General features: G+C 44.7%; 1 protein-coding gene across 2 annotated transcripts; it reads right to left on the bottom strand.

The window, feature by feature from the left end:
* Positions 1-1,427: 1,427 nt before the first annotated feature.
* DDX24 (DEAD-box helicase 24) lies at positions 1,428-22,148 on the bottom strand. Of its 2 annotated transcripts, XM_055303759.1 has the most exons (10): positions 22,067-22,148; positions 21,181-21,340; positions 19,902-20,618; positions 12,096-12,605; positions 10,847-11,000; positions 10,056-10,571; positions 8,588-8,663; positions 5,704-5,892; positions 4,043-4,172; positions 1,428-1,973 (listed from the first exon to the last, which is right to left on the bottom strand). In XM_055303759.1, the coding sequence occupies exons 3-10, from the start codon at positions 20,611-20,613 to the stop codon at positions 1,705-1,707; spliced, it is 2,556 nt and encodes an 851-aa protein (XP_055159734.1). In that variant the 5' UTR covers positions 20,614-20,618; positions 21,181-21,340; positions 22,067-22,148; the 3' UTR covers positions 1,428-1,704. The 2 variants fall into 2 exon arrangements, with proteins under 2 accessions (XP_055159734.1, XP_055159735.1); XM_055303760.1 differs by lacking the exon at positions 21,181-21,340.
* Between the last annotated feature and the right edge of the window lie 2,574 nt (positions 22,149-24,722).

Below are 24,722 nucleotides of genomic sequence, written 5' to 3'. Positions count from 1 at the left end.
AAGTAAGAATTTGCTGCTGGAGGACAAGGGCAGGATGTCAGCAGGCATCAGTGGGTCTGTCTGGGCTGTAGCCAGCAGCCTCAGGCTTCTCGTTACTGAGGTGCTAAGGTTCCTTAAGGCTGCTCAAAGCTCCACTGTATCATTTGGATAATGGTGAGTCTCCTGCCATCTTCTACCAGCTGTCACTCAAGAACTCATCTCACAGACTAGGATTGTTTTCTACTGCATTCTCCCTGGTTCACTGGTGACCCTGGGGAGATACTTCCTGGCAATGATGCTACCCTTTTAAAACTGAAACAGTTTTCTGAACATGCACTGGGCCCACAAGGAAATACCCACAGTTTTAATCCCAGGTCTGCCACTTGGTGGGTCTGTGATCCTGAGCAAGTCTTAACTACTCAAGTGTCCGCCTTCTCAACCACAAAAACGTATTAGCACTTGCATCTCAGAGGCTTGTTAGAAACTAAATGATAAAATAGATGAAAATGACTAACAGTGCTGGGTATCTGGTCAGCACTCAAGGATACCCGACGCTGAGTTCAGTCAGGCTGTCCTGTTGTGGTTACACAGAGGGGCTGAGGAACATTGCTGCCATCCTGCCAACCTGTCAACCATGAAGCCAAGGGGACACCCTTGTAGAAGCCCAGACTTAGCTGTGAAGAAATCTATGCTTCTCTGGCAAATTGTGGCTACTCACCCTAGACTAACCTAAACAAAGCTGGGGGGTGGGTGTACCAAGAGGTCACTGGTTCCCCCAGCACATATTTATATCATGCTCTGACGTAAGTTCCAGGGCTGTTAAGGGGTGATTTAAAAGCCTATGCTGTCAAGGAGCTCAGCAGAGACTATACAGTGTGCCAAGTGTTATGGAGAGTTGGTAAGCACAGCTACTATGGGAGCCTACGTGAGGACACTGTTCCCTTCAGGGACCTAGAGAACATGTAGCTGTGCTCAAGGATGGAAAAGGCAAGCAGGCGGAGGGAAGAGCTTACAGAAAGGCTCAGGACAAGAGAAAGGACATGTGGGACTGTGGGCAACAACCACTCTGTCACAAAGAGGAGGGGAAGGGAGACAAGGCTGGAGAAACTGTCTAGTGCCAGACCCCAAGTGCCTCACAATGCCAGACTCTGCATACTGTTACTGGCTTCCCCACAAGCGGGTATGATGTTAAGGACGCCTGTGTTTTCTTGGAACCCAAGGATGGCAATCTCTTCCCTGCCCATCTCACAGTGTGGCTCCAACAAGACAAAAGCTGTGAATGGCAGAGATAAAGAGCTATTAGGGTTGTGGAGAAAAGTGGGACCACAAGTGAAGACCTACCACTCCATCCACACTGTCCAGTGGGATCAGATACACCCCACATGCATCCTGCAGGAGGATTAGGACAGCTATACATTCCAGCCAAAAATTCAAGAATAACATGCTGGTTCTGACTACTGTCTTTAATTGAGGAAAACAAGCTGAACATACTAGAAGTCTGTACACACTGGGATACAGAAATATATAAGCTGCTGCATAGAAATTTTACTCCAAAACAACACAAATATGCATGAAGCCTCTCCTGTGATGGGGGCTGGCATGGAAGAGGGAGATTTTTATAACCAGGGTTGATGGTGGAGTGAAAGGCAAAGTGGGAAGATTTCCTGTATAACCAGAGAACACAGAAACAATGTGCAGTCACTAACAGACTGACCTGGAGGGCAGTTAATTTGCACTTGTACTTGGCTGCGGTTGTTCCGGCTGCTGCTCTTTTGGCTTCTTTTTCTTTTTCTTCTGTTTAGCGAGGCAGCTCAAAGCAGACTCACCATTTCGTGGGGTAGACATGAGTGTGGGCAGCTTGCCAGACTGAGTTGGATACTTGGTTTTCAGGTCATCTTTGAACAATGGCTGGGAAAGTAAATGGCGCAGCTCCTTCTTCAGGACCTTCATCTGCTTTTGTCTCCTACGTTCTTCTTGCTGGTCAGTTTTTCTCCCTTAAAACACAATACAAAACAGACCATATTTACTATTATTTGTAGAAATGTTTTGTTTCCCTTGATGGATACTTGTGATGAAAAATGTTTTGGAACTCTTGGGGAATCAAGGCTCAAAAGTTCTCTAAAGACGCTAGTATTGGCTAACTTCTAGCACAGTTTGAGAGGGATACTGGGGGGGGGTGGGCCACTGGGTCCTTCACTCTATTTATCTATTTATTTATTTTTATTTATTTATTTACTCCGTGGATCAATAATTTACTACGAGTTACGACAATACTAAATTTGGTCAATTATTCATGGACTATAAAGTATCTATAAATGCTACATTAATTTAAAGCATTAGCCATTAGAATTCAAGTATTAATAAAGCCGGTGCCAACTTAAAGGAGGAAAGGAAGGGCACGGATAACGAGGGCGGCTCGGGGAGGGGGAGGGCTCCTGGCTGTTACTACGATAGTTCCGATAACGGGTTGTCCCCGGGAGCCCCACTTCTGGGGCAGGCAGAGGTGCGGGGGCCCCTGGGGTGGCCTGGGGATCCCCTCGGAGCGGGAGCCCGTGCCCTCCAGAGGGCTGGGCAGAGCCCCCGGCTGCCCAGAGCCTGGCTCCCCCTTCTGTTTCCTGCTGAGATAAGTGGAGTCTTGCCAGGCCTCGCTGGGCACCTCCTTCTACCAGGTGCAGTGCCCCCATTAGCCTTGTCCACCCGCAACACAGGTGGTTCTCGAAGGGGCCACCCAGAGGCCATGGCATAGAGGGATCCGGTCCTCAGAACAGCAGGGCCCCCACGGGTGGACCCCGCCTCCTTCACTCCATTAAAAAAAAAAAACAACCCTCTGAGACAGGAATTCTCTCAATTTTACCATCAAGAGCACTTGCTAAAAGGTCACAGAGCTAGCTAGCTAGCTGTCAAACTGCGATGAAAACCCAAGGTTCCTGACTTGAAGATCAGTTTTCTTCCTACAATTCACCCATTTGCTACTTGCTAGCTAGGGTAGGGTGACCTGACAGGTACAAAGCCTCCAGGAGACTGTGAACACCATCCGGCAGCCCAGCTCTCCTATACCTCACTACCAGCACTGTGACTGCACCTGTGGAGGTGGGTGTGCCCATAAGGGCTCCATACCAGCTGGTCCTTAGGAAGTGAAGCTCAAGCCCCAAGCCTGAGCTATCAGGAGGAACAGCTAACTGTCACCAAGCCCACTGGTCTGGTTCCTAGCTTCTGTGTTGACAGAAGCAGACAGCATAAGTCGGCCTCTGAATTTGTTGGCTTTGGCACTCAGATGCCACACTTGTGGGATGGAAAGAACACTGGATCTAACTCTGGTATTGTCAGTTCTAGATTTGGCTCTCACTTCTTAGACTGAAGAGCTTTCTTAGAGCAGGGGCCACACAGATTCATCCATGAATCCTTAGGCTTTTGCCTATGTTCAGAGTAGGGGCTCAGGAAAGGCCGGTAATGGAGCCATTTCCCTGTGCAAACTGCTGCTCTTCTGTGAGCTTCTGGTTTCCATATATAAAAGGACAGTAATTCCTGCTCTGTTTATGTCACGAGACTACGGAAGTCACTTGAGATGATGACTGGTGCAGGAGTAACAATAATGATCATAAATAACAATTTAAGATGTATCAAATATTATTTGTTAGGCACTGGCACAGGCACTTTATTCTCATTAATCAATACATCTTTGCAATAACCCCATGAGGCAGGAATTTATGACCCGTACCTTAAAGATGAGGACAGCCTAAGTACAGAAGAGAGGTTAAGGGTCTTGAGCTGGTCACACAGCCAGTTAAGGGAATGGACCAACAGTGGCCACAGAGCCTACCCCTCATGTCACTACCTTTCCATATGAGGGAGACAGCTGAAGGCTCCAGACAAATAAGACAGAAGGAACAAAGGCCAAGGGCTGTACGCTTAACTGGGACTACAGCCTGTCACAAAAACAGAAAAGGTATCTTGCTGATTTTAACAGGATCCGTGGTAGTGGCAAAGTTCCAAGAGGACAAAAGTTGAAGGAAAAAACAAATACTGAATGTATTCTTCAAGTCCCATCCAGCCCACCACTCACCCTTATACATCTCTTCTTCCAGCTCAATCTCTAGGGCAGCTGCTGCCTGTTCAATCCAAGAGTTGTGTAGACAAGCCTGGAAGTTCCGATACTCTGCTTTCTCAATCTGTCGAGCCAAATGGATTCGTTCCTGGGGAAAAGGAATAGAGTGTTCATTTGACAGAGCATTCAAGCCTCTGGGAAGCAAGGGCTCAAATACTTTGTGTCTTTTAAAAAAAACTCTGGAGGGCAGCCCGGGTGGCTCAGCGGTTTAGCGCCGCCTTCAGTCCAGGGCGTGATCCTAGAGACCCGGGATCGAGTCCCACGTTGGGCTCCCTGCATGGAGCCTGCTTCTCCCTCTGCCTGTGTCTCTGCCTCTCTCTCTCTTTGTGTCTCATGAATAAATAAATAAAATCTTTAAAAAAAAAAAAAAAAGGATTAGCTCCCATCAAAATGAATTTGTTCTGGTTCCTGATAAAAGCAGAGGGCAGTCATCACATGAGTATGCACAAATGAAATCACAAGAGCTAGCTTTCCTAACAACAAATCAGGAGAGCCCCACTTGTTGGAAGCTCACCTTAGCTGGACTGCCAGTCTACAGGTGTCCCAAGGGAACTCTTCCCCAGATACCACAGATAGGGAGCTGGGACCCTGACACACTCCAACAGCCCTGAGTTAGGGCCCCACTGTGACTGATCAGAGGGACTACAAACTCACAGAACTGCCTTCCCTTTCTTCCATGTTGTCCTTGCCAAAAACACTTCAACTCTCTGCTCATGGGTGATGGAGTCAGACCACAATGACAGTAAACACAGAAAAAATGGAAGAGATCTTGTAGTGTGAGGGAAAGGAGCCATGGGAAGAAAGAGTGGCTCTCAACCCTACTAATGGGAATTCTGTCACCTTCATCCTTCCAAGCTCATCTCCCACCATATTTCCCCACACAGCTAACATTCCTTCTGAGTCAGAGGAGCCAAAAGTCCCTGAACTCTTCTATGCTTTTGCTCCCCCACTCCTGGAATTCTATTTTCCTCTCTACCACTCCATATGCAAGAGGCTTGGAAGAAACCTCCTCTCCTACCAATATAACCATAATGCCCACCAGACCCATGGTGCTCCATTTATACCTGAACTTCAGCATGGGCTTGGTCTACATCACAAGCCAGTGGACCTCCATGGAGAAAATCCACCTGGCTTTGGTACCTAACACATGATGCCCATAGTCAGCAGCACCTATTCCGCTGAATGCTTGCTGAGTTAAAATAAAACCAGCAATGGTAGGAATTACTGGCATTTGCTTTACAGATGTGACAAAACTTAGTATCTGCCTCAGCAAGACAAGTTGACCTTACTTCCCTACAACTACCAGGTAGCCACACTCACTGTCCTTGTCCAGCGGAGGGAAGGATGGTGGTGGTGGTGGAGGCTACAGGGGCAGGCAGTGAAGGGCTCAGGAAGAAAATTCCTCATGTTTTTGGCCACTCAAAAAAGCCTTTACCCTTCTGCCATGTATAGTATCCCTATTCCTTTTTTCTCTTTTTCTTGTTTTTATGACCTCCCTATTCAGCTGTTGGCAGAATCATTAGTTTTCAAGGGTTCTGCTGCCAGGGCCTCACAGCAAGGTGAAAGTGCAGCAGCATTCCTTCCCTCATCAGTACTAGGTTTCTAAGTTTTCTTTTTACCTTGACCGCGTCCATGTACTTTGTTTGCACAGGGAACAGTGGGATGTCCTCATCTTTCTTGAGGGTTTTGTAAATCTTCTTAAAGTTGATCGTATCCTCAGGCCCAATCAGCATAAGGCTGAGGCCTTCATTGGTGGCACGAGCAGTACGACCACTTCGGTGGACATAGATCTCTGAAGTACGAGGGACCTGCCAGAGGAACAGGGAAATCAAATGCATGGTTATCAGCCAGCATTGCTCTTCTCCTTAGGGCCAGCAACCCAATGCTGGGTCTCTCTCCCTCCCTGCCAGGTAGACAGAAACCTCTCCAGCACTGTGGACATATCCAACCCTTTTCCCTTAGCCCTCATGTTTCAGGCCCATTCACTATGCAGTGTCTACCCTCCACGCCCCCGCTCCTGGCTTCAGGCCCTCATGACTACTCAAGAGAACAATGAGAGTCACTTATTTTGTCTCTAAGCCTCCCCACTCCCCTTGACCCAGCCCAAAGCTGCCACTGTAATCTTCCTGAGTCAAAGCTCTGATCTTAATTCCCACTCTAACTAAAGAAACAGGGGATCCCTGAGTGGCGCAGCGGTTTGGCACCTTCCTTTGGCCCAGGGTGCGGTCCTGGAGACCCAGGATCGAATCCCACGTTGGGCTCCCGATGCATGGAGCCTGCTTCTCCCTCTGTGTCTCTGCCTCTCTCTCTCTCTCTCTCTCTCATAAATAAATAAAAAATTAAAAAAAAAAAAAAAAACTCCACTGATTCTTCATTAACTCTACATGAATGATTAAACATGGTAATCATAACCAACATTTACAACGGGCCAAGCAATTCCAGCACTTTACATGTATTATCCCACTTACTCCTCACAAACAAGAATGTGAAATACTTTCATGACTATGCATATTATAGACCAGAAAACTGACAGAGATGTTAAGCAATTCCTCCTAGGTGAAGAATTAAATACTGGAGCCAGTATCCGAACTGAAGCAGTCTAGCTCCAAAGACCATGCTTACCCCTAGGCTCCATTGCTTCTACTCTAATACATACTGGATATTATTCACAGATATGATATAGATGCTGACAATGCCTCCCTCCCGTGCACCCATGGCAAATACCACTAATCTAGCAGTTTTCTCCACTGAACCCAGATAACACTACCAATTCCAATGAAGCTCTAAGTACTGCTCTAAACTGTTCATAATGGTGCTAGAAATGCAGTCTCTTAGCCACTCTTCACTTTCTTCCCCCAACATAACCCCTACTTGTAGCCAACTGCCCACTTCCACACCGTTCTTTCCTCCTTCCCTTCTACCTCTATATGCCCAGATCTTCCCCATCCTTAAATGCAAAGCATCTTTTAGAAAGCCCTTTCCAACTTCCCAAACTAGAAGCTACCACTCTCCCCCATATTTTGCAACCTTCTAGTATCTCCTGCCTTAATTTATGGTTGTAGTCATCTCCTCTCCTTTAGTGGGTCTGAGATTTCTCAGGGGACAGAACTGTGTCTTGTTCATCTGGATATTTCCCACAAAGACTGGCCCAGTCTCTTCCCCAAAAACGAAGAAGATCTGCTAAATTGAATTGGCACCCTGAAAGATTTTATTTGAGAGAAAGAGGAGAGAGTGCATCTGCATGCATGTGGGAGTGAGCAAAGGGAGAGAATCTTCAAGCAGACTCCCCAGTGAGCTCAGAGCCCAACAAAGGGCTTGATCTCACTATCCATGGGATCATGACCTGAGCTGAAATCAAGAGTCATATGCCCAGCCAACTGAGGTACCCTGGTGCCCATACACCCTGAAAGATTTTTTAAACCATGAAGGATCAGAAGGAAGAAATAATAACACCACAATAGCTACCACTTCCTAAGTAATGAACACTGTGCAAGGGGTCTCATCAGCAGGAACTCATTTAATTCTCATGGTAACCCAAGAGGTTAGGCTGCATCATCACTTCCAATTTACAAATAATGACAAGTGAAACCAGAGATGTTAAGTAACATCTTAACATCTGGGTTAAGATGTTAGCCCAGCCCAAGCTAACAGACTATGAAGCAGGCTATAAGCATTTGAACCTTACAAGGGTAGCCCTGAAGCCTAGACTCCTAACCACCACTCTATGCTAGGATTTGCCAGGTGCATACACTAATATTGTCAGTATTAAGAGCAGCTAACATTTAGTAAGTGCTCAGGATGTGCCTGGTGTCTAAGCTGTTCACCCATTTATTTTGCCTTAATAAGAACTTAAAAAGGGACGCCTGGGTGGCTCAATCAGTTGTGTCTCCTTCAGCTCAGATCATGATCTTGGGGTCTTGAGATCAGGCCCCACAATGGGCTCCCTGCTCACTGGGGAGTCTGCCTCTCCCTCTCGCTCTGTCTTTCCCCTCCCTGCTCATGCTCACTCTCAACCTCTCTCCCAAATTATAAAAAAAATGAAAACAAAAACAAAAAAACTTAAAGTAGACACTGTAATAACTTTCATTAAACAAAGACTGAGGCAGAAAGAGATTAAACAGCTTGCTCAAGGTTACACAACAGGGATTTAAGTCTAGGCAGGTCCTATCACCACACTCTTCTATTTCTACCAGGGTAACCAGTTCACATGCTACTATGCCCATTCCATAAAGAAAATAAGACTCTAACCTGCCAATATCAATTAGTTTGCTCAAATCAAAGAGAGAGGGGCTATGTGGTATCAGAAGTGCCAATGGGTTTTTTGAGAATAAATCTCTTGAGTTTTCAAAAAATTACAGCAGCTAATCAGTCACGAGATGACAGTGGTACTCTGCTGCATTAGGCCTTGAGACCAACAATTCCTCCTCCCTCTCTTTCCTCTCTTCCCAAACCTTTGCTTAAAACATTTCCCATTCAATGCAACAAATTCCCTAATGCCCCTACCTGGTAATGGATGACATGCTGGACTTTAGGAATATCCAGGCCCCGAGCTGCCACATCTGTTGCCAGAAGAACACAACTGTGATAGAGAGACAAAGCTCGTTAATAATAACTAATAGCTATCATTAATTAGGTTCTTAACACCTACTGAGTATTTGATCCTGATCAAATAAAACATAGAGGTAAACAGACTTGAAAAATGAACTATACAGAGTCCACTCTACCATGTGGCTAAATACAGACAGGCCTATCAGGTGACCCCACCCCAACATACCCATAGGCTCTAAGTGACCAACAGACTACTTACAAGTAGGCACAGTTACTGAAAAAGGGAGAATGCCATACATGGCCATACTTCCTCATCTTCTCCCTTTAAAAACATCCCCACTTACTGCCTCATTGCAGACAGCCTCTCCTCTGCTGGCCTGCCCACCCGCTCGCTCCCTTGTGGTGTATTCAATAAACTCCTATCGCCTTTGTTCTCCCTCAGGTGAATTCTTTCATCACCGGCACCATTGGTTTCCCCCCGATTGTTGCCCCACATTTGGGGGCCCCCACCTGATCAGACAGATGCCCCACTTAGACACCACATAAACCATTAACTTCTACCTAGCAACATTCCCAGGGAGATAAACCAGACACTTGTTCTAGAAACTAATCACCCTGTAACTTGACATTATACTGGACAAAAGTCAACTTAGGCTTAACCTCCAATTCTCAGGCCTAATCCTGAAAACATGCACACTGCCCCTGGTCATCAGTCTGACCCAAAAGGAGATGCACAATGACAGCATGGTAGGACAAAGCATGAGCTCTGGGTCTGACTGCTTTGTCTGAGGTCCAGCTCTGTCACTTTCAGGATGAGAAACTGTGGGCAAGCTGATCTGCTTATCAATTTATAAAATGAGAATAATGACAATAAATGATAAGTGGTATTAAAGCTAACATTCAGCAAATACATACCTTGGGCCAGACATTGTTCTAAATGCTTTATATGTATAAATTCCTCTAATCTTCCTAACAACCCTCTCCATTAGCTTCTACCAATATACTATTATGCCAATTATGAGAAAACTGAAACACACTGAGGTAATTTGGCCAGCTAGAAGTAGCACAGCCATGGTCCTGATCTTAAGCAGTCTGGTGCCTGTCTGTATTCTTAACCATCAATCTATTTTACTTCTCAAGGATGTTAGAACTGAATGAATGTGGTACTATATTTAAAATGACAGTATGATACTTACTCAATTGTTAAGTGTTCCACAAAAGTAGGTACTATTATCACCATTACTTATAAGTAGGAAAGTTTCTGTTGAGCATTATCAGCAACCAAATGCATTAGATGAGAGTAAGCCTGCTTCATGATGTGTAAAAAAGAGCTATCTTCTATAGCTTCCCACCATCTCACCACCATCCTGGCAACCTTGACCTAATGGCTAGAACCTGGGCTCTGGGTACAGGCCTGACTTACTCTTCCAGACGAGCAAACTGCTCCAGGTTTCTCAGCCTCTGCTTCTGGTGCATGCAGGCATGTAGGGTCAGTGGCATGATATCCAGGACTTTGAGGAGCCCAGAGAGGCGTTTGATACATGAGATACTGTTGGCAAACACTAAGGTGCGGCCTGGATACTGCATCAGGAAGTAGTACAGATATAAATCTTTCTCATCAGTCTCACAATGAATCTTGGTCTCTGTCAGTGTCTCCACCGTGGCCTCATTTCTGGTCAGGTCAATGACCTTGGGCTTGCCCCGCATACCAATCTTCTGCACAAAGAGGTCAAGTTTGGCAGTTTTGTCAATTTTCTTAGTGTGTTTCTTGTGAAGGATTCGAGCAGGAGCTTGATGTACCAGGGTCAATGTGGCAGAAAAAATAAGCGTCTGTCTCTTTGGGTTGTACTGGGAGTCACCAAGCATCTCTAGCAGCTGTGAGAGCTCAGCAAAGTGGCCTTTCTCAACCATCCGATCAGCCTCATCCACCACCAGGCACCTGCAGATCCAGAGAGATCCACATAACTTGAGGAGTCATTTATATAGCACACTTAACTACCATCTCCACCCTCAACACAGAAATACACAAACACCACCACCACCACCAGGGGCTCAATTAATCTCCCTCATGCAAGGTATTCTGAAGGCCAAACTCTGGCTGGTACCACACCATGGCACTTAGTGATAGGGAGAAGGCAGTGCACACACAATCATGTTACCTCAGGCCCACAACAGAAAAGGGAGTGAAAGAGAAGGGGAAGTATTGTCACTTACCTGAGCTGCCTAAGGTTGCTCAAATGAGGGTGCTTTTCTTTAATTAGCTCCCAGAGCCGGCCCGGAGTGGCGACTACAATCTCTGGCTGGCGGTTCAGCATCCTCTGCTGTTTCTGGGTAGACATTCCACCAACCAAAATAGCAGTTTTAATTCCTATAGTACACAAAATATGAGACCCTGTTATTCAGTTTGGCTGCCTATTTTCTGCCATGGCTGACACAGGCAACCCCAGATTAACAGAGACAATCAATCACCAGGATAGCTCTCCTCTCTTTAGGAGGTGTGGGGGATGGTGAGCCAAAAGAGTGAGCCTGGCCTGCCTCTTGGTACCACTCCTAGAAGGCATAATCAAGTCTTCTATGGTCTGGGCCTTGCCTAGTTCCCAAACTTCATTTCTTTGTATTCTCTCCCCCTTATCAACAATAGAAGAGCTGGATTTGAACCCAGGCATATATACATCCAAAGTTCCAGGAAAACAGTAGTGTACCACAATGCTGGAAATGATGTCACTCTCAGCTGTGACACATCTCCCTAGAAAGTCCTGCCCATCTCCCTCAATTCGAACTAATATGAGCCTCCTCTAATGCCTATTGTCTGTTCTGTTCTGTTCTCTGGGATGACTTCTTAAGGTATCCAAAGAGGAAAGAAAACACAGGATCATGTAGGCAAAATACTTAGTAAAGTGCCTGGCACATAATAAGAGCTTGGTAAGTCACTGTTGCTTACTATAAAGTTGCAACTGTTGCTGCTATAAAGTTAAAATTCTTACTGAGCAGCTTTTCCAGAAAGGAATTCCATGAGAAGATATATGTTAGTGCCCTAAGACAGATGTCGGCAAACTTTTTCTTAAAGTGTCAATAGTAAGCATTTTGGCCTTGTGAGCTAAACCTGTCAGAACTACTAACTTTACTTCATTCCTCCATCGTAGTGCAACAGCCACAGACACTATGTAAATAAATGGGTGTGGCTGCACTTTACAAAAAAAAAAAAAAAGGTACTTTGCCAACTCCTGCCCTAAGTATCCACCACATCCAATAAACTAACTTCTTTGCATCTAGAATGGCACAGAAATGTGTCATCCTTGGGAGAATGGAGAAAGTGTCACTCAAACAGTTTTCTATAAGGCTTAATTCTCTGGCAGGTAAGAGAGATTTCCCCTTAAGGGAGGAGCCACAGCTCATTCATCTTTGCCACCCCAGCATCTAGGATCCTCTCAGGAAGTATTTATTAAATCGAATTAAACCTCACCTGTAAACTTGGCCACAGCATCAATGTGTTGCTTGACCTGGACAGCGAGCTCCCTAGTAGGAGTCAGAACCAGTCCAAGGAGAGGGCGCTTTGGATGTGCTTTACAAGTGGCCATTTTGCCACCCAACTCTTGCTTCAACCTTCCAGTCTCTTCTTCATCTAGCTTTTCCTCTTTGTCTTCATCCTGTTTGGGGATGGTATTCTTGATTAGGGAAGAAGGTCCTTCACCAGCATCATCATCAGAGAAGGGTAGCATCTGGTCTGAAACAGCAGCTGAAGTCTTGACCTTGCTGGGTGTTGCTCTAGCCTTCACTCCAGCTTCACTGGGCAGGGCTTCACCCTCTATTCCAATCTCATCAGGCAAAACTTCAGACTCAGTTCTAGCCTCCGTTCTGGTCTCACCAGGTAATGCTCCTGTGTTACTTACAGCTGGAGTACGTTTATTTTTCACCTGCCACTGGAGTACTGTATGGATCATTGGAATGGCAAAGGCAAGAGTTTTTCCACTTCCTTAGAAGTAAAACAAAAACAAAAAAGTGTGAACCGATAAACACACTTACTTTTTTGTCTAGGCATCTTTCTTTTTTTTTTATAATTTTTTTAATTTTTATTTATTTATGATAGGCACACAGTGAGAGAGAGAGGCAGAGACACAGGAAGAGGGTGAAGCAGGCTCCATGCACCAGGAGCCCGACGTGGGATTCGATCCTGGGTCTCCAGGATCGCGCTCTGGGCCAAAGGCAGGCGCTAAACTGCTGCACCACCCAGGGATCCCTAGGCATCTTTCTTTAACACAGAATAAGGGAACCTGATAGCCAAGTGCCACCATGACCAACCCAAAGCTCCTCCACTCAGCACAGGTTCCCCAACAGCACTGCAAGCAGAAGGCATCTGGAATTAAAAGCCTGAGAAAAAGTCTAGCAGACTAACACTGAGGCCTGAGGTCACCAATGTGCATTATACACAAAGTCCAAGCACCAAAACTCTAAACAAGTTTTGTCATTATTTTGAAAAAAAAAAAAACCACCACATTAGGGTGTGGGGAATGGAAATCTATGTATAGTTTCCTAAGACCTTTGGTGGAGAAAATGGGAGTAGAAGACAATTTTCTTAGTTTTTGAGAAAATTTAAAATGATCACACTTCTTTCTATGCCTTAACATTTTCAAACTGATTTTTGAATGTGTATGAAGCCCAAATTCACATCCTCTGGGTGGTTAATACAAACAAGACAACTCAAGTTGAGAATTTAAAGTAGTTACAAAGTTATAGTCTCCCAGCTAAAGCAAATAAATGATCTCTGGAGGAAGAACCTTTATCATAGGCCTCAAAGAATTCTCACAAGAGGCACATGGGTGACTCGAATCCTGGTTTCAGCTTGGGTCATGATCTCAGTCATGAAATTGAGCCCCAAGTCAGACTCTACACTCAGCGCAGTCTGCTGGAGGTATTCTCTCTCTGCTCCTCCCCTAGCTGGTGTGTGCTCTCCCAAATTAATAAAATCTTAAAAAAAACAAAACACCTATTGAAAAAAGAATTCTCACAAGTAATTTTCAAAGGAAAATGAGCAGCTCTGAGTAAAAAAATAACCCACAAGACACTATAAACAAGAATTATAAGAAATAAAAAGATCAAAGGCCCTTAACACTTCAGATAAAACAGTACTTTACATCAGAAACCAAAACTAGAAGACAGTATCTTTATTTGAAGACATAAAAAAAGAACTGGACAACCTAGAGCTCTAAACTTAGCAAAAATTCCTTTCGAAATAAATGCAAAATAAAGACGTTTAGGGCCACACAAAAGCTGAATCATTTATTATCAGCAAACCTGAACTACAAGAAGTACTAAAGCGAGTCTTCCAAGCAGAGGATGCTACTGGATGAAATTCCATGTCTGTACAAAGGAAGAGTACCAGAAACAGTAATAGTGACATGGGTAAATATGAAAGATGTCTTTTTCTTAAATATATTATTTAAGTTTAAACTTTTTTAACCTTGGAACTATTAAACATAAAAATGTATTTTGGATTTCTAACACATAAAGTGTAGAACAAAAAGCATAATGTAAAGGAGAAGGGAGATATAGTCTTGTAAGATTCTTGTACTATATGTAATATAATACATTACTATTTGAAGATGGACTATGACACGTTGAAGATCTGTACTATGAATCTAAAAAGCAAACACTAAAAGGATGTAACAGTTACAACTAAGAAGATCAATAAAGGAAATAAAATTCCATCACAAAAAACATTCAGTCCAAAAGAAGAGGAAAAACAGAATAGCAAAATAACAAATTACAACTCAATTATTATCAATAATCACATTAAATAGAAACGACCTCAACAAATAAGAAACAACCAGAATGATGAGACAGCAAGACGCAACCTATGCTCTCTCCACAAACACCATTTTATTTTATTTTTTTACTAGGCTCAGTTTAATATAAAGCATATGATAAAGGATACAAATGAAAAGTCAAATGAAGAGGCACATAAGACAAGGTCTGAGGTCCCAAGGGCTTCTGTCCCTGTGGAACTGGGGGTGCACCACCCTCTCAGCACAAAGATGTGTTTACCAACCTAGAAGCTTCAACAAACCCACTTTAAATACAATGACATAAATTAAAAGTAGAAGTGGCATCAGCAGGCTCAGTTGATAGAGCTTGTGACTCTTGATCTTGGGATTGTTAAATTCGAGCCCGATGTTGGGTGTAGTGATTACTTAAAAATAAAATCTGAAAAAATACAAGTATGCAAAACACACCATGCTAACATTAATCAAAATAATACTAGAAAAGGTACATTAAGGGGATGTTTGAGCATCTGCCTTCAGCTCAGGGTGTGATCTCGGAGTCCTGGGATCGAGTCCCACATTGGGCTCCTTGCATGGAGCCTGCTTCTCCCTCTGCCTGTGTCTCTGTGCCTCTCTGTCTCTCATGAATAAATAAATAAAATCTTTAAAAAAAAGGTACATTAATATCAGATCGAGAAGATTTTAGAAATACTATGGGGATAAAGAGGGCCATTTAGTAATCAAAGGAATAAGTTAATTTACAGGATATAATAGTCCTCAACATTTATACACCTAAATATAACAGAGCTTCAAAACACAGGAAACAAAAACTAATGAACTGCAATGAAATCTATCACGCAAGAAAAATTAAGTAAAACAAATATTTCTAATACATTAAGGCAATTAAATTCGTAGTTAAAGCCCATCTTACAAATTCATCTGTGCAGGCACAAATGAATTCTACCAAATATTTAAGGAAGAAAAAAAAATACCAATTCTGTACAAACTCTTTCAGAAAACTAACAAGAATACTTCAAAAGTCATTACAAGGCCTGCATTACTCTGATTCCAAAACCAAAGACATTACTAGAAAACTACAAACTAATATCCCATGAACAGAAACTCAAAAATTATCAACAAAAGTTTAGCAAATCAAATCCAATACATAAGTGGAAAAATACACTGTGACCAAATATGGTTTATCTCAGGAATATAAGTTTAGTATTTGAAAAATTAGTGTAATTTACCATATTGATAGACTAAATGAAAAACCACTTCTCTTAATAAATGCAGAAAGAGCATTTCAAAAAACCCAACAACTGTTCCTGATAAAAATGTTCAGCAAACTAGGAACTGAAGAGAATTTTCTCAATCTGATAAAGGGTCATCTATGAAAAACCTAGAATTAACATTAAACTTAATGATGAAAGACTAAGTACTGTCCCCCAAAGATCAGGAACAAAATAATGGTGCCTGCCCCCATACCACTTCAATTCAAAATTGTACTGGAGGCTTTAGTGCAGTAAGACAAAAACGAGAGGCATCTAGACTGAATAAAAACTATAGAACATCTGATGTACTCTTTAAGAAACTACTAGATGGGAGGCACCTGGGTAGTTCAGTTGGTTAAGCATCTGACGATTTTGGTGCAGGTCATGATCTCAGGGTTGTGAGATTGAGATCTGTGTTGCACAGAGTTGGCTTGGGATTCTCTCTTTCTCCTCCTGTCCTTGCACTTTCTCTCTCTCTAAAATGGATGAATAAATAAAATCTTAAAAAAAAAGGAAAAAAAACCTACTTGATGGTACCAAGTTGCAGGAAATAAGGTCAATATACAAAGCTATCACATTTCTTTTTTTTTTAAAGATTTATTTATTTATTTATTTATTCATTCATGATAGACATAGAGAGAGGAGAGAGAGAGGCAGAGGGAGAAGCAGGCTCCACGACGGGAGCCCGACACAGGACTTAATCCTGGGACTCAAGGATTGCGCCCTGGGCCAAAGGCAGATGCTCAACATTAAGCCACCACATTTCTATGCTCCACATTTCTATTTGTTAGCAACGATCTGAAATAGAAAAATTTAAGTTGCCATTTACAATAGCATCAAAAATACGAAATATTTAAGGACAAATCTAATAACCAATGTGCATATACTAAAAACTACAAAACAAAAGACCAAAAAAAAATGGATATACTACATTCATGGACAGAAAGATTCTGTATGGTCCAGACGTCATTTGTCCTCAGTTTGCTTTATAATCAATGCAATCTCAATCCAAATACCAGCTGGCTCTCTGTAGAAACTGACAAGTTGACTTGATACAAAGGCAATTTAGTGGAGAAAAAGATAGTTTTTTAAATAACAATGCTGGATATCCATATTCGGGGAAAAAAAGGAACTGTGATCCACACTTCTCACTGTAAACAAAAGTTTACCCAATAAAGATCACAGACTGAAACATAAAACCTAAAACTAGTAACACTTCTAGAAGAAAACAATGGAGAAAATCTTTGTGATCTTGGGTTAGGCAAAAGGTTTGTAGATAAGCACATTGGTAAAAAGGAAAGTGATAGAACTTCATCAAAATAAAGAACTGTTCTTTTGAAAGATACTGTAAAGAAAATAAAAAGACAAAGACACTGGGAGAAAAAAATCCTAAATCACATATCTGATAAAGGGGTATATCCAGCATATATCATGAATTCAGTAATAAGAAAACAACAATCCAATTTAAAAATGGGCAAGATAAGAGTGGCTGGGTGACTCAGCCAATAAGCATCTACTTTGGCTCAGTTCATGCGATCCCAAGGTCTTGGGATCAAGCTCTAAGTCAGGCTCTCTGCTTATGGGGAAGCCTGCTTCTCCCTCTCCTTATAACTCTCTCTCACAATCTCTAACATACCCAGTATTGGCAAGGACAGGGACCAATTCAAACTCATGACTTGGTGGGTATGGAAAATGGTATAATCTCTTGGGAAAATTCCCAGAAAGTAACATTTATTATAAAACCTAGCTCTTGGGATCCCTGGGTGGCGCAGCGGTTTGGCGCCTGCCTTTGGCCCAGGGCGCGATCCTGGAGACCCGGGATCCAGTCCCACGTCGGGCTCCCGGTGCATGGAGCCTGCTTCTCCCTCTGCCTGTGTCTCTGCCTCTCTCTCTCTCTCTGTGACTATCATAAATAAATAAATAAAAAATAAAATAAAATAAAAAAAAATAAAACCTAGCTCTTACACAGGTGTTTACCAAAAAGAAATTAAAGCATATACCCAAAGACTAACACACCAATATTTATGATAGTTTTTTAAGATTTTATTTATTTATTTATTTATTTATTTATTTATTGGGTGGGGAGCAAGCACACACATGCACAGGGGGTGGAGGAGAGAGGGGAAGGGAGAGAGAATATCAAGCAGACTCCATGCTGAGTGTGGAGTCTGATGTGGGGATCATTCTCACCACCATGAGATCATAACCTGAGCTGAAACCAAGAGTTAGAGGCTTAACCGACTGAGCCACCACGTGCCCGTATTTATGATAGTTTTATTTGCAGAGCCCAAAACTAGAAAGAACAAAAATATCTATCAACAGATAGGTAAACTGTGCTATATCCTTACACTAGAATATTACCAATAAAAAGGAATGAACTATTAGCACTTGCAATAATATGACTGAATCTCAAAGTATGCTGAGTGAAGCAGCCAAACACCAACCCCCTCCCAAAAGTACATAGTGTATGATTCCATTATATAAAATTCTGGAAAATGCAAATTAATCTGGTGACAGAAAGTATATCGGAGGTTGTCCTGGGGATGGACAAGGAGTGGGGCCCAGGAGAGACTACAAAAAGGGCCCAAAGCATCTTTTGGGGGTGATGGATATTCATGATCTGTTTGCGCAGCAATTTGTCCACAGCCCCAAAAGTCCTTGTGAATCTTGGACCTGCAGATTCACAGCATTCTATGGGGATACCCAGTAACAACTGCAGTATGAATCCAAATGTCAGGCTCTAGCCACAGTGGCTGATACAACTTTGCCTCTGCCTCCAGACACCCATTTCCAGGCTTCTGCAGAAACCAAAGCAGTGTAGCAGAATGCTTAAGAGCACACAGACCTAGTCTAGAATTCAGGTACCACTACTTTCAGCTGCGGTTTTAGGGATATTGTCTTTTGTGAGGCTGAGTTTCCTCATCAGTAAGATGAGAATGATGCAACCCCTCTCAGGGTGATTTTGAGAACTGAGTTCATCAATATAATGTACTTAACACTGTGCATGATACATTTTAAATGCTAAAAAAGAGTTCTAATTTATTATTATTACTTCCATCCCCTGAGGCTTCCTCACTCTTCCACTTATGTGACTCTTCTACAAGACCTCACCGAGCGTTTTCTGACCACTCTTTCCAGAAACCCAAGGCACAAAGTGTCTAGATGGTCTAGTTCTATACCATACCATCTAACAGTCACTAGCCATGTATGGCTATCAAGCATGTAAAATGTGGTTACTCTAAATCGATGAGTGTCAAGTTCGAAATACAGGCTAGGTTTTGAAAACAGTATAAAAAGAATTAAAATACCTCAATTTTACATTAACTACATACTGATATTTTTATATAATTGATTAAATACATCATTAAAATTAACTTTTACCTGTTTTTTTACCTTTTTAAAATATGGCTCCTAGAAAATTTAAAATCATGTACGTAGCTCATGTTATATATTTATTTCTATCAGTTACTGCTGGTCTAGTTGGACTTAGTTACAAGCAGTACAAGCTCCTCCCTTCAGTTAGTAATTCAGTCTATCGAGGTCTAGTCAACCTATCATTGCTTTATAAAGTGTTAGGTGGCCCAGGGAATGAGGGAACTTTAAATACTGCCTAGACCCAACAGTCACCTCGTGCCAACATCTACCTACAAAATCCACCTAATGGTTTTCTATCACACAAATCCTTCCAATAACAATAAATTCACCAATTCCCAAAGCAGCCCCTTTATCTCTGGACAACTCTTTGAGAATTAGACATTTATTCTTTATACTAATGAAGATCTACCTATCTAGATAGCTAATCTTAACCCTACTTTACCCCCGAGCCATTTAAGGTGGCTCAAGAATACTAAAAAACCAAACCAAACCAAAACAAACAAAAAACTACCATTTGCAAGTCACTTACAATGTACTGTGTAAACTTTACTTTGGCATTTACATTTAACCCACAAGGCTAAATAAAAATAAATAAACAAGCAAGCAAGCAAGCAAGTACCGGCATTATTCTCCATTTTATAATAGGACCTACAGGGATCAGAGAGGTAAAGGCATCTGTCCAGGGTACCAATCAGAAAGTGGCAGATTTCAATCCAGAGCTGCCTGACTTCTGAACACCTTCATTCAACATTGCTTTTGTGGTTATGTCTCCAAGCTCCTCTCTCCCCAAGCTACCCAACCCATTAGCAGCTGTAAGTTTGACCCAGAAGCAATCTTACCCCAGGCAGCTAAGGATGCCCTTACCCGTCTCAGCAGCCCCAAGGATGTCCAGTTTGTCACGGATGGCAGGTGCCAAGGTCAGAGCTTGGATTGGCGTGGGTGCAGAGAAGCCTAGAAAGCTGAGTGCTCGGAGAACTGGCTTGGGTACAAATAGATCTTTCCAAGCTGTTACATCTGCCTTATGGTCATGCATTTCAGGCATCCATGTCTTTGCTTTTTTGGGCACCTTTGGAGCAGTACCCTGGGAAGGCTCCAATTTTTTTTTTCCTTTCTTTTTTTTCTTTTTTGGCACATTCGGAGTTGAGCCTTCTGATACCACCTCCTCTATCTCTGGATCAGGATAAACTGTGCCATCTCCCTGGGGCTGTGGCCCAGCATCTCTGACTTCAAACTCTTTCTGCGCACTGGTTCCTTCAGTTTCCGTATCTTTATTCTTCTTCAACTTTATCTTTTTCTTTGAGGAGCTAGACTCTCCTTCCTCCCCTCCTGAAACAGCCTGTGCCTTTCTCTTCTTGGGCTCCTCCTTGGAAAAGAGACTGAAGGAATTTTTGGCAGGGGAGACCAACTGGTAATCTGTCAGTTCCTCAAAGCACACCAAGTCATCCATCTGTCCATCTGCAAACATATTTGGGTCAATCTCCACCTGCTTCCATTTTCCCACAACTTTGATTCCCTTTGTCTGAAATCTGCCATAGCTTGGTGGCTTTGGCCTTGATTTTGTCTCCTTCAACTTCATGGTTGCTGAAAAGAAAAGGAGAGAAGTGTCCCATTAGGTCAGCAACTGCAGAGCACAGGGTTCTGAGGCAACATATATTTTCTGAGCAGCCTACAGAGTTATCAGGCCCTACAAAGAAGTGAAGATACAAGAGATACAGAAGATCAGAGAGAAGAGAGATACCAACAGAGCAGGCAAGTTGGCCTGGAACAGAGGATACCCAGAAGATGGAGGGGCACAGACGTGAGCGCCAGATCTGGTTTGGATTCCAGATCCAATATCTACCACTTGTGTGCCACTGGACAGTGGTGCTTGTTCCTCCCTGAACCTCAGTGTTCTCACCTTTTTAAAAGGGAGAGGGAGGGATCCCTGGGTGGCTCAGCGGTTTAGTGTCTGCCTTTGACCCAGGGCGCGATCCTGGAGTCCCGGGATCGAGTCCCACGTTGGGCTACTGGCATGGAGCCTGCTTCTCCCTCCTCCTGTGTCTCTGCCCCTCCCTCCCTATCATAAATAAATAGATAGATAGATAGATAGATAGATAGATAGATAGATAGATAGATAGATGATAAACAAAGGGAGAGGGAGCACCTGGGTGGCTCCGTGGTTGAGCGTCTGCCTTCAGCTCAGGGCGTGACTCTGGGGTCCCGGGATCGAGTCCCACATCGGGCTCCCCTCAGGGAGCCTGCTTCTCCCTCTGCCTGTGTCTCTGCCCCTCTCTCGGTGTCTCTCATGAATAAATAAATAAAATCTTAAAAAAAAAAAAAAAAAGAACGTGGGGAGTTAAGGGGGGCTGGAGAGGCCGGCTTCACTTGCAAGGGCTCCAGCCTGGCCCCCAAGAAGGCAAATGCCTATTCCCGCCATTCTGGCCTTCGCCCGTCCAGCTTTCTCGTGACACTGTAAGTGGTCTGCAGCACATTTCAACAGAGGCCCCTGGAACGGAACCCCATCCACGGTCTCTCCCGTTCCAGAAAGACCAAGGGGCGGCGGGGACAAAGGTAAACGGCAGTGCACACCCGGACCGGCTCTGGGGCTGCGGAGGGCGTCTCCATCTGTGTGGGCCTCAGTCTCCCCGCCTGTCAAATGGGGATGACGAAGGTGTCCTTCCCAAGGGGGGCCGTTCCACAGACGCACAAAGAAGTGACGCACGTCAGCAGCCGCCGGGCATGGCGCCTCGCGGGCTCGGCACGTCGGCGCGCAGGGAGGCTTCACCCACCGCCGCAGCTCCGCAGCGACCGCACGGCACCGGCTTCCACCACGGCGGGGGCGGTCAGGCGCCCGGGGGCGAGCGGCCGGGCCCGCGCCTCACCGCCTCACGCACGACGCTGACAGGCCTGACAGGCCGACGCCGCCGGGCCCGGACGTTCAGGGCAGGGACCCCCGGCGCCGAGGCCGGCTGCCGCCCTCGCCGGGCTCGAGGCCCCCACCGGGCCCCCCGGGAGCCCGCCCCCGGCCCCGCTCGGGCCCCGCTACTCACCGCGCGGAGACCCCGCCGCGGCTCCCTCACGCGCCGGCCAACCGCCGCGCACGCTCCCACCCCTCTCCTCGGCTGCGGCGTCCCCCGCAGTTCCGGGGCGGGGCTTGCGCTCACGCACGCCTGCGCCCTGAGGCCGGAAGTCCCGCCGCTTCCGGCTAGACCCCGCCGCGGCCCGCTGCGCGGGCGGCGCTTTTCTGCAGTGCGGCTTGGGAGGCGGGGCGGGGAGAGCTGCCGTGCGGCCTGCACGGGCCCACCCGAGGGCGCCGCTGCGCCAGCCGTGCAGCCTCCGGCTCGCTGCCGGCGCGTGCGCCCCAACGCTCTTCCTTCGATTTGTTTTTAGTGCATTGGCTGTCCGCGAAGGCGGCACCTGCTGCGTGCCTGGAGCCTTGCAGATGTTTAAGCATCTAATTTACAACCCAACCAGCCTGTATCAGAGGTGCTGTTTTCTTCGTTGTTTTTTTTTTTTTTAAATATTTATTTATTTATTTATGCATGAGAGACACAGAGAGAAAGAGAGGCAGAGACACAGGCAGAGGGAGAAGCGGGCTCCATGCAGGGAGCCCGATGCAGGACTCGATCTGGGGGGGTCTCCAGGGTCACGCCCTGGGCCAAAGGCAGGAGCTAAACCGCTGAGCCACCCAGGCTGCCCCGTGTTGTGGTTTTTTTTTTTTTTTTTTCATTCTGTTTTCTCCGGTATTCCCTCTGTTTTTTTTTTTTTTTTGTTTTGTTTTGTTTTGTTTTTTGTTTTTTTTTTGTTTGTTTGTTTGTTTGTTTTCATTGCTCTCTGATGGTTTTTAGGCTAGGCCGGCCCGACTCCAAAATGCCAAGCTGAGCTGGCTGCCCTGTTAAATGCAGAGACATCAGCTTCACGCCAGACAACCACCTTTTCCATGTGGGCATCACCACCCCATTTGGGAAACCTTTCCCATAGGCTGTCTCTGGCTGGTGACCTTGGGAAGTCCTAAAGGAATTCATGAAGTTTAGGTCTAGTGAGCCTCCCCACCCTGCCTTGGAGCCACTATATGACCGAATGTAACTCATTGGAGGGCACCCGGGCGGCTCAGTGGTTGAGCATCTGTCTTTGACTCAGGGCGAGACCATGGGGTCCTGGGATCGAGTTCCCCATCAGACTCCCTGCAGGGAGCCTGCTTATCCCTCTGCCTGTGTCTCTTTGCCTCTCTCAGAATAAATAAATAAAAATCTTTAAAAAAAAAAAAAGAATTTAACTCCTTTCTTGAGGGAACTTGGCAGTGTGCCCCTAAGAGCGTGGGTGCATAAAGCCTTTGCTCCAGCAGTGGTCTGAAGTCTGATCATGGCTAGTGACTGAAGCTGTCCAAATGGCAGAGGGAGGAGAAAGGGCTGCATATCTCTACCTGGCAAGACTAAGGTTCCTGTCCCATCCAAGCTAGTTACACACCTTGGAGGACTATAGTGTTGTCCTGACGGAACTTTGCCTTAAGAGGGCTATTTCTTCAGCAGAGACTGGCTAGAAATAGGGCCCCTGTGGTGGGACTTGAGGTCAAAATGGGTCATGGTGGAGATCCTCAGTAGAGGTCTCTGGAAAATTGACAAAAGCATCTGTATTAGAGTTTTTCAGCGGAGCAGGGATAACAGGATTTGTGTATATAGAGAGGAGTTTAAGAAATTGGGTCACTGTGATTGTGGAGTCTTGGCATATCCAAACTCGATGAGGTAGGCCAGCAGGCTGAAAACTCAGGGAAGGGTCCAAAGACAGTCAACTAACAGAATTCCTCCTTGCTCAGGGGATGTCAGTCTTTGTTTTATTAAGGCCTTCAACTGGTTGGATGGGGCCCACCCACACTGTGGGAGGTAATCTGCTTTACTCAAAGTCCACATATTTAAATGTTACTCTCACCCAAAAAACACCTTCATGGAAACGTCTAGAATAATGTTTGACCGAATTTCCAGGCACAGTGGCCCAGTCTGGTTGATGCATAAAGTTAACCATCACAGCATTCTAGGAGAGAAAAGAGTAGCTTTTGTTTGGACACCCTCCATAATGGAGGAGACAATTCTAAGATTTGCAAACAGCACCAGCTAAGTTAAAGTAGCTTTTTCCCCCTCCATGTCTTATGGCTTTGTTCACTTGACCTTGTAAAGGCACGAAAAGCAGCCATATGAGGAGGAAGTAGACAAAAGAGAGGTGAGCAGGGGCAGCGGTTAAGCATCTGCCTCCAGCCCAGGGTGTGATCCTGGAGACCTGGGATCGAGTCCCACAGCAGGCTCCCTGCATGGAGCCTGCCTCTCCCTCTGCCTGGGTGTCTCTCTCTCTCTGTGCATCTTTCATGAAAAAATAAATAAAATCTTTAAAAAAAAAAGAGAGAGGTGAGCAGATTACCTCCGCTCTTCCCAAGTCTGTATTTCAGAGCCTGAATCAGACCTAAGCTGGGGAAAAGGGAGAAGTTATAAATTTGCACGTGAGAGGGAAATTTTGACATCAGAATAGATGGTGTTTTGTATTCACCATTTTTTCCCACATTATAAGAGGGTTTTCCCCCTGATTATAATGGTCAGATATTAAAATGGCATTCTCTGAGTCAGTTTTAGTGGAACCACAAAGAGAAGAAAACAGTAAGTGCACAGTTTCCTTGCTCTCCAAAGCAGGTTCCCTGGAGAGTGTCAGACCTGACAAGGA

The sequence above is a fragment of the Nyctereutes procyonoides genome, unplaced genomic scaffold, assembly GCF_905146905.1.
Source record: "Nyctereutes procyonoides isolate TBG_1078 unplaced genomic scaffold, NYPRO_anot_genome, whole genome shotgun sequence".
Taxonomy (NCBI): Eukaryota; Metazoa; Chordata; class Mammalia; order Carnivora; family Canidae; genus Nyctereutes; species Nyctereutes procyonoides.
The sequence above is the reverse complement of the archived record's forward strand: the minus strand, read 5'-3'. Positions and strand labels throughout refer to the sequence as shown.